General features: G+C 37.9%; 2 protein-coding genes across 2 annotated transcripts; both read right to left on the reverse strand.

Annotated features, from left to right (window-relative positions):
• Positions 1-501: 501 nt before the first annotated feature.
• LOC112199990 lies at positions 502-2,341 on the reverse strand. Its single transcript, XM_024340987.2, has 2 exons — positions 2,266-2,341; positions 502-2,175 (listed from the first exon to the last, which is right to left on the reverse strand). The coding sequence occupies exon 2, from the start codon at positions 2,098-2,100 to the stop codon at positions 502-504; it is 1,599 nt and encodes a 532-aa protein (XP_024196755.1). The 5' UTR covers positions 2,101-2,175; positions 2,266-2,341.
• Positions 2,342-6,888: 4,547 nt separating this feature from the next.
• LOC112198066 (malate dehydrogenase) lies at positions 6,889-9,614 on the reverse strand. Its single transcript, XM_024339084.2, has 7 exons — positions 9,452-9,614; positions 9,010-9,168; positions 8,718-8,893; positions 7,768-8,045; positions 7,553-7,688; positions 7,338-7,449; positions 6,889-7,249 (listed from the first exon to the last, which is right to left on the reverse strand). Exons 1-7 carry the CDS (start codon positions 9,492-9,494, stop codon positions 7,155-7,157), a joined length of 999 nt encoding a protein of 332 aa, XP_024194852.1. The 5' UTR covers positions 9,495-9,614; the 3' UTR covers positions 6,889-7,154.
• Between the last annotated feature and the right edge of the window lie 642 nt (positions 9,615-10,256).

Here is a 10,256-nt window from a genome sequence, read left to right on the forward strand (position 1 = left end):
GATGTAGAGTCCATGTTCATATGTGCTCAACACTGATACCAACTACCGCAATGCAAATAGAAGATGGTCGCTGTTGTGTTTTATTAGTTCTTCAATTAACAGAGATGGTAGCTATTATGTTTTATTCGTTCATGTTAGAGATTGCAATCACAATATAATTAGAAATTGCAATAGCTATGTTATAATAACAAATTGTGCTACTTTGTAATTTTATAATGTTATAAACGGCACGTGCCACAAAGCTATGGGGCCATATGGCTTAGTTTTGAGAATCATGTCCTGCTTCCAAAAACAAGATGAAGTCTGGTGGTAGGCATAAGGCAACAGAATCATCCAGAAGCAAACATAAATAAACCACGAACCAGAACTACTAATGGAAAATGTAAATAGAGTTATTACTTAATTTTGGGTACAAAATAGTTATTACTTATTGCTGAACAAGAGTTGCAAGAAAACAAACAAAATGAATACTTTAAGTAGAGCAAATAAAAGTTCTTGACATCACTGTAAAATCGGAGTAAACCAACTAAGTCGAGAGCGTACGGACACCCTAACGCTTGGGAAAGATCGCTTAACAGAAGAGTCATCCAAGTTGAATATGCCAAGCTCTCGATTTATATATTCTCGCTGATGAAAAGTCGAGTGATTATTTGTTGCAAAATAAATACAATTTCCTTTCAACATCTCTCTTGCAGGAAGGGAGAATTGACCCGCGCCCGACAAAAACAATACTTGATCCTCCAGGCACCGTGCACTAACAATCTTCTTCTCCTTTGGGTGAAGCTTGTAAACATAAAAAGCACTTGTCCTCAAATATACATTAAGGTCACGATCTTCTTCCTCAACTCTAGTGATACCATCTCCTCTATCCTCATTATCTTCCAAGTTGTCATGTTCCTCATTGTCGTCATCCGTGTCATGGATACCATCTCCTCCATCCTCATTATCTTCCAAGTTGTGATCATGTTCCTCATTGTCGTCATCCATGTCATGGATATCATCTCCTCCATCCTCATTATCTTCCAAGTTGTCATGTTCCTCATTGTCAGAGTCATTGTCATCATCCCCGCCTTCAACATAATCCTCCTCCTCATTTCCTCCGCCTTCACCTTGACCTCCACCGCCACCATCCTCGGGGTTCTCGTCATCATACAATTTCATAAATTTATCTTGCATTTGATGGATCAAATATATTTCACCATTGGTTGCTGACTCTATCAAAAGTGAGTCTAGTGATGCTTTTAAATAGACTACATAGTCCCCATATACTTCATTCTGGTGACTGAATCTTGGCATTATATCATAGACCAGATATAATTCCACGGCATGACCTCCACAACTTAAAGTGTGAGGAGCTGACATAAAGCCATCCTTATCACGACTAAGAACCAAGGCGTATAGCTTGCCAGAAGAAAACAATAAATCCATAATGACCTCATTCGCATCTAATACCTCGCAAATACTCCAAGTCGTGTCTCCAGGTCTGCACAAACACAATGTTTCACCGTCTCCAAATAAAGCTGCAATCATACATTGCTCTGAAGTGATATCCGAGGTGGACAACACAAGGCAATAGCTGAAACGGGAGGCACCATAGGGTTTCCATCCGGTCGTTTCTACAAAATTTTGGAAAGATGGAACCGTTCTCAAAGATGGAAGTTGGTGTTGGGCTCCTGAAATGGGATTTACTAGAAACATTGTAGAATCCAGATCTTTCTCCATGACCATGATCATCCAGCCTTTAGAAGATCCTTGAAACCACCCTCCTTGAACTGGTTCAGGCAGGTCCAACTTGCCAACTTTGCCGTCATAGAGGTCGAAAAAGCTCAAGCTCTTATGGCAACATTGAGGAAGTATTAACCAGGGGAGTTGATGTGGAGCACTAGGGATATCTCTGCGCATAGGAATGGTGTTCCAAGACTTGCAAACACTGCTTAATCGTATACGATCACGTACACTTAGGTGCGGCACAACCATCCCCATGACATCGTCAGGTAATGTCTCCCAGGGTCTGGGTCTGCTACAGAGTAGCCTTTTGATCACACTAACACCAAACACTAAGCAACCGCAAATGACCAGAGCATCAATCATCACCTCCATCTGGCTAAAGTAAATACTCAATGCTGCAGCAGTGGCTCTCGGTCGGTCTGTCTCTAGTTAGCTCTGTGTCCGCCTCTGTTATCATAAAAATAAGACCCCCGGCCCATTCTTATCAGCATTAGGGAAAAACGTTTCTTTTGCCAATAGTATTAGGAAAATACTAACCTTTTGCGATTAGGAAAAGAATCTAACAGATCCTTGCTGTTTGACTCCAAGTTTAGGTTTAATTGGGAATTCTCAAGTCCTAAGGAGTAAGAGGTAAACCAGAATCTGAACAAAAAGTAAAAATCCTTTAAAAAAAAAAAAACTGAGACTGCATGTTTCATGACTATGAATACAGAGCCACACTCAAGAAAAGTTAATAATCCAATAGAACGCAAACTTCACATAACAATCGTAGATGGAGGTTACTATAACTGCATACTAGTATATATGGCAAGCTCAAACCTGAGAGGATTGGTTTTATGGGAGCCGCATGGAAAAGCAATGATCAAACTGCAAGGAATGCACTAGTAGGCATGATTATCAAAATATCAAGTGATCTCTCAGAAACTTGATTAAGAGGCAACGATCAAGTGAGAGCTGTGCAAATTTCTTCAAAAAAGTTCAAGGAATCTATCTATAAAATTACTTAGGTAGCTACAGCATTTGCTGTAGAGATAGAGAATACAGTTGGACAACATTTTCCATTCTCAAAATGCATCAGTACTGTTAGTAGGATATCCGCCAACATACTACACCATATATCGAAGGTACGTAAGACGTGTATATGGGATTAGGATATGAATGAAAAAGATAATGGACTCGGAAGTATCAAGTTTCAGCAACAATGGAGCTTCAGCACACCACAGTGAGCACACACTTGATACTTTCAGAGAATGTTATTAGTTCATTCTTATGACATATTATTAAATTTTGTGGTTTCGTTGTATATGTTAAAGTATGTGAGAGTTATGCTAAGGATGGGAATTTGCTGAGTGGTATATGTAATTGAATTTTTTTTTTTTTTTTTGGCTGAGTTTGGAGAGAACCTCTTACGTAAGGAGGTGTAGAGAACCAGAAGACCGGTAATTGATTTTCTGGAGCATTCACCTCTCTGCATTGTCTGTGTTCAATGTGATCATACATATTAAACTGATCTTAGTCTTAGGAAATCATTGATGGTCCTTGGAGCCTTACTAAAAAAGTAGCCTGTTATATCTTTCTGTTCCTCAAAATAAGTCTTGATTGCTGCTTCTTACTGAACCCACTAAAGAGAATGAGAAAGAAGTTAGGTTTTTGATGTAAGAATGGGCTAGGTCTGTAGGCAATAATTTATGGAAAAAAGAAATTGATTTGCAAAGACACTCTGACAAGAGTAATAAGATTTTGACGGCAAGTCCTTAACTTGAGGTTACTCATACCTACAGACACAAGAACAGAGAAGACCTTTATAACTAGCCAATTAAGGAATAATACTGTGGTGTCCTGATACTTATGCCTAAAGTTTTGTTCTTTCTAAATCAGATAATAACGTTTTCTTAGATAGAGTAGTACATGTAAACAAGTATCGTACAAGAAAAGCAATTTAAGTGTGCTAGATGCTTTTGCACACTAGATAAGCGCTCAGGTAAAGTAACCTTGCTCAAACATTCAATACTGAAGTCATTCATTTTCTAGCATAAGTTGCTAGTGCATTATGTTTACGCTTATCGTTACCACTCTATACCATGCCTCTCCTCTCTGCATATCAGTGCCACTTTTTACCAACTATGATAGTATATAGCAGGAAATTAAAATATTACAGTATTTTGTTGCTTCTTGTGTCACAGAAAGGTGTTGCACTTCAGTCCTTTGCATCTGCAATGCCTCCTGCAGTTATCTGGAAAACGTTCGTTTCTGTCAAGAATAACAACACCTATAGGCCTACCGCCGCCCTACCCTAGTCATGAAACATACAAAAAGTAAAAATCCTTTAAAAAAAAAAAAAAGAAAACGGAAGAGGGTATATGCTCTCTACCAAGAAGTAGCTCAAGTGATTGTACTTTGATTTAATACGCCACATTGAGTCTAATTAATGATATGAAACACAACAGATATGTCTAGTGACGATTGGACTAACCTTTTTATTCTTGGTGCCATGGTATGCAGAAATTTTTTGATTAAAGAGCCTGCACGTGACTGGGATCAAGATTTGAACCGTTTGTACAATGGATGTGAGATTGACTATGTCGACAATTTTTTTTTTTTTTCCTAAAAAGTTAGAATATTCACCAGCTTGCTTTTATAGAATTATAGTTGCAACCAAATATGTAAAAGATCGATAATATCTTATATGCGAATATAAAACTAAGACTACTTCCAATATTATATACTAGTCTGTAGTCACATATTCTGTATGTGCAAGAATTTTTTTTACTAAAAAATTAATATATGTAAATAGTGTTAGATATCTGCAGATAGTGGGTAGGGGAAGTAAGGGTAATGTAGATTGTGGATAGGTGTACTTATCCGCAGAAGAAATATACAAAAAACTATTTTATGGGGTTATAATAATATTTTACACAAAAAACTATTTTTCAATTATTTTTTATTTTACTTTGTTAATTCTCTTCTTCTTCTTCTTCTATCTCTGCCTCTCTCTCTCTCTTCCCATTTTTCTTTTTTTCTTTAGAAGTTGGGAAACATCCGAACTTTATTTGTTTCTACGATCGATGGTAGAATTGAAATTGAATGGAAGATTTTTTTTTAATTCTATAGAAGAAGAAGATTGGGTTATAGATGATTGATGACCCTCTGACCACAAATCACTTCAATTTTTGTGCTTGATTTTGCATTTGATTTAACAAAGAAGTTTTAAAAAATGGCTAAATACTGACTACTACTTAGTTTGGGTCCAAAATCAATTCAGTCCCTAAACTTCTAATTTCATCAAGAACACTCCTGCACTTTCAATTTTGATCTAATAGGTCCAATTTGTTAGTCTTCCGACAATTGAGTCATTTAACTTGGTGACGTGACTCATATATGGCCTATGTTTTATGATGTGGTGTTGAGGTGGCCTGCATAGTCAATTTTGGAGTGAATCCCACTATTAGAAATTTATCAAATAAATAGTTTTTCAATAAATAATTCAACTATAACTTGAACCCATAACAGAATATTAATGAATTGGACCTATTAGATCAAAATTGAAAGTACAAGGGTGTTTTTGATAAAATTAGAAGTCCAGGGACTGAATTGATTTTGAACCTAAACCACAGAGTAGTAACCAGTATTTAGCCCTAAAAAAATAAACTGAGGTATCAAATTGATTTGTTTTTAAAACTTTAGGTATCATTTTGATCACTTTTGAAAGTTAGGTATCAAGTTGATTTGTTTTTAAAAATTTAGGTATCATTTTGACCACTTTTAAAAATTTAGGTATCATTTTAATCACTTTTGAAAGTTGGGTATCATTTTGTCCTGTGGAGAAAAGTTTTGACCCTAGTGGTGGGTTTTACTAAAAAAAAAAACAACAATGAAAAACAGTGATTTCATGTGATTTCACTTTAAGAATACTCAAATACCCTCACACCATATTTTTTTTATTTCTTATTTTTACTTTTATGTTATTTTGTTAATTACATTTATATCCCTAATTTATTAAATATTAATTTAATATAATTTATGGTGTGAGAGTATTTGAGTATTTTCACGTTCACTTTGGCTAACAAACCCTCTTCTCTTAATAATAGTATAAATTCGTCACAGACAGAGTTAAGCTGGCCAATCTTTCCAATTTGGTTCGAATGAGATCGGTGCGACAGGCTAGGACGGCGGAGAACTCAAGTGAGTATGCAATTTGGGTTAAGTCGCCGATCGAGTCGCACTCGTGAGAGGGTAGGGTTTCTAATTTGGGCCGAGGTGAAAAATGACTTATCATTTTCGATAAGTCCCTCTTTATATCCCTTTTCAGAAACGATAAGTTTAGTTTTTTTTTTTTTTTTTTTTGGTTACAAAAAGTTTACGTAAGATAGAGGCTTCTCTACACTACCAGAGCCAGGGCAAACCTACGACTTCAACCCAATAGGACTTACGAAACTGGCCAGTATCCCAGCCCAGCCCATTGGTATGGAATTATGTAGAACATTTTCTAGATTGCCTACCAAATGAGAAATTGTTAGTAGCGAGGATCGAACTTGTGTGGGTTTACACTTCAATTCCACCCTTGCCAACTGAACCAACTCTCATTGGCAATAAGTTTAGTTTTTGAACCATAACTATCACGCACGAACTCCGTTTTTGGCGTACTATGTGTCTACGGACTCGGTTTAATGTCCTCTAAATCTCTACGACTCTCAAGAAGAAGATTTCCCAAAATGATTACCCTAAAAAAAATCAACCCTTCCAGCCCCATAGTCATTAAAGAAAAGTAACACTTGTAATAAATTACCTAAATACAGTAAAGAGGTGAATCAGATACAGGGCGTATCAAGCCATCCCACGTAATGCAAGTTTCCAGTCATTTTGATACAGGCAGGCACTTTTGTAGAAGGAATTCCATGGATTGGTGAATAGTTTTTGTTTTAGGCTCTACGCTCCTAGAGATCTTGTTCCTTACGGGGATTGCCCGATGGCTCAAACGAGTGTCTGGGAACGGCGCAAAATCCCCACATATATCATTTAGAGAAAACCATTTTACTTGTAAGCTAAACTGCAGACACTGCCCCAGCAAAATTACAGCATGAGATCATTTGAGTCGCATACAAATTGTACAGACATGCTTGGATCTTGGTAATCATCAACATAACCAGAGGCAATAACAAATTATAATCAACTAGCAACGAAGATATGGATAATTTTCAAGTCCCAATGACATTCAAATATGCGATTACAATCGGAAAAAAGGTCAAATATCCGCATATATAATGGGTAAAACAACAGCTAAATCCAGAGAAGCAGCCTCTCCATCATTACAGTTCTCTCTACCTTAACAATGGCATTATTTCAAAACTTCAGCCTACCTCCATTTGACAGACACCGATGCAAGTATATGCCAAGTTACAACCACACTGAGAAATACAAAAGGGTGATTAATTGATGCAAGTGTATGCCAAGGCCTTCTCCTCTGAAAGCTCATCGGCGGTCGCATCCAACTTCTTCCTGGAGAACTCATCAATAGGGAGTCCTGCACAATTGTAGATCATAATGATATTAAAACCCTAAACATTTCACATGTGGTTTAACTGTGAAGGGATGGAGGAGCATGCTCTTACCCTGAACAATCTTCCAATCTCCATTACAGCAAGTGACTGGGAATGAGTAAATGAGACCAGCTGGTACATTGTACGAGCCATCAGAGTAAACACCCATGGAAACCCAAGTGCCCTGAATGTAAGGTCAAATAAATCATAAGCATATTTAACATTATTAGAATATATCTGCAAAACATGATAACATGAGGTAGAAGACATGAGAGAGTAATACAAACCTCTGGGGTTCCAAGTACCCAATCCCTGATGTGATCACAAGCAGAACTAGCAGCTGACAATGCACTGGATAGCTTTCGGGCCTTGATAATTGCAGCACCCCGTTGTTGAACAGTGGCAATGAATTCTCCATTCAACCTACCACAGAAGGTTTTGAGCAAGGTAAGTAACACAATAAAAGGACAAGCTAGAAGTGAAAAATTTTTCATCCTCATACCAAGCATCATCAGCAACAAGCCCACGGACGGGCTTCTCTCCAGATGGTGTCTTGACAGTTGCATGGTTGACATCAGGATACTGAGATGATGAGTGGTTTCCCCAGATAATGACATTTTTCACATCAGAAACTTGAACATTCAATCTCTCTGAAACCTGGCCCAATGCCCTGTTATGGTCCAGTCTCGTCAGGCAAGATATGTTTTTCTCAGGAATTGATGGTGCAAATTCCTTCAAGATCAAAGCGTTGGTGTTTGCAGGATTAGCAACAACCAAAACCTGCAAAAGAAAGGAAACAAAATGGCAATTTGTAAGTATACCAATTTCAACTTGAATTTGTAAACTACAAAAATGGTCCTCATGTGATACAAGCAACCTACAATAATGGCAATTTGTAAATATATGTGTTACGCCATTCATTAGACCCAACTCTAAGGATGCTTTTGTTGTGTAGGGCAATAAAAACCCAATAAATCTATTTGTTCTGCAGAGGGGGCTCACTCACAACCCTTCCGCAGAGGACACATGTTATACAGGAACCTAAATACTCTTAAGCACTTGATTAGACCTGTACCTAATTTTGTTTGTATAGGGCAATAACAACCCAACAAATCTATTTGTCCAGTAGAGGGGTCGTCAATCACACCCTACAGCAGATCAGGCCACACTCAAAATGATGCATCTGCAAAGCATCTACAGGATTCCTTATTATATGTGTGTGCGCGTATTAAAATCTAAAAGATTTCATTGAAAACAGACAAGATGCATGCCATGGTTCCAACACTTAGCTTTCATACATATAATTGGGGAATCAGTTACAATTTGACATGACCGGAGCTGTGATTTTAAATGGTGCACAAATTCATAATCCATAACAATATACCTAAACAAGAACAACAGCATACTCAATAACACATCTAGAATAATCTCGTTCGGGAGAAAGACAATTACCTTGCAGTTAGCAGCTGCATACTTCTCTAGTGCAGAAGCTTGGGACTTATAGATAGAAACGTTCTTTGACATGACATCTTTCCTTTCCATGCCCTCTTTCCTCGGGAAGCCACCAACCATGACTGCAATGTTGACTCCGGTGCAGGCCTCCACAACATCAGTTGTAGCAACAACACCTGCAACAATCCAAGTATCAAATCAGTCCACGATTGCGGTATCTATATACTATACATTACTATATACTATACTATACATACTTTATGAATACATCAACTTAGTATTTCATGTCTACCTTTGAGAAGAGGGAAAGCGGCATCGATCAACTCCATCTTGACACCATTCAATGCCTCAGCAGCAAATGGGATATCAAGAAGGTGAAGGATCACGGGCTGGTCAGCTCCGAGCATCACTCCCCTAGCGATCATAGGTACAAGAGCATATCCGATTTGACCTGCAAATCCAAAACAAAATTCAAATTCATCAAAATCCAGATCCACTTCACTGAAATTCATACTACACGATTTAGAAGCATCGATCTAGTAACTACTTCAGCGATCCTCTCACTCTCAAACAGTATCATACAAAATCAAGCAGCAGATCTAAAACGCGCATCAAACACATGAAAAATCACAAGCTAAAGAGCACAAACAACTTCGTTTCAGAAGAAAATCGTAGATCTAAGAAGTTCAAGTGGATAGTTGAATATTGAAGTGAACAGTAAAACGTTACAGTACCTGCGGCTCCGGTAACTAGGACGCGAGCTGGTTCTTTCGCCATGGATTCAGATGAAGAAAACGAAACGATCTGAAGATGCTAAAGTTGATTTGAGATCGAGAGAGAGAGAGAGAGAGAGAGAGAGTTAGAGTGAGAGTAGAGAAGTTAGAAGGCGGGGGGTATTTATGGGCGAGGAAATGATGTTGCCGAGGATATGGATACGTGTCCGAGGGGATAGCTTGAAACGGCGTCGCTTTTGGAGCCTACGAGGGGTGGGGAATGAAACGACGACGTAGAGCGGTTTGGAAAACAAGGAGACGCTTTGACGGCGTCATGACTTGGGGTTGAACGGGAGGGATATTCCGTCTAGATTCGGACTCGTGATTTGTCGTTGGGACAATGGTCATGAACCATGCGTAGAGCTAGAAAAAGGTGTTTTAAAGTTTTCTAACCATTGGTCCTCGTCTGATATGATAGGTGGAGCTTGATGTTTCTATCTACTTTAATTTGTTATCTGGGTTGAGGCCCCCTTTGGGCTTGTCCCTTTAATGGATTTATCCGTTTCTCCAAAAAAAAAAAAAAAAAAAACCATTAGTCCTCGTGGGAGATGACGTTGGTTAAGCGATACCAAGTCAAATTGTGAGAGAAAGAAAAATCAAGTGATAATAGAGGCTAAAAATGTATGTCCAAGACAAAAAAAATTCAGGCCAAGAGAATAACAGATATTTCAGATTAAATTGATTAAAAAAATGATAATTAATTTGTTCAAAGTAGATTGAATACTAATGTAAATAGATTGAGAAGACAGATGACAGATAAACCCAA

This window comes from Rosa chinensis, chromosome 4 (genome assembly GCF_002994745.2).
Source record: "Rosa chinensis cultivar Old Blush chromosome 4, RchiOBHm-V2, whole genome shotgun sequence".
NCBI classification, from domain to species: domain Eukaryota; kingdom Viridiplantae; phylum Streptophyta; class Magnoliopsida; order Rosales; family Rosaceae; genus Rosa; species Rosa chinensis.

What these genes read in the sequence shown, in the direction of transcription:
- LOC112198066 (XM_024339084.2), bottom strand. Translation starts at nt 9,494, where the DNA reads ATGGCGAAAGAACCAGCTCGCGTCCTAGTTACCGGAGCCGCAG. An exon ending in CGCTTTCCCTCTTCTCAAAG is followed by an intron (nt 8,894 to 9,009) that starts GTAGACATGAAA and finishes GGATTGTTGCAG; the next exon opens with GTGTTGTTGCTACAACTGAT. An exon ending in CTTGTTGCTGATGATGCTTG is followed by an intron (nt 7,689 to 7,767) that starts GTATGAGGATGA and finishes CTTCTGTGGTAG; the next exon opens with GTTGAATGGAGAATTCATTG.
- LOC112199990 (XM_024340987.2), bottom strand. Translation starts at nt 2,100, where the DNA reads ATGGAGGTGATGATTGATGCTCTGGTCATTTGCGGTTGCTTAGTGTTT.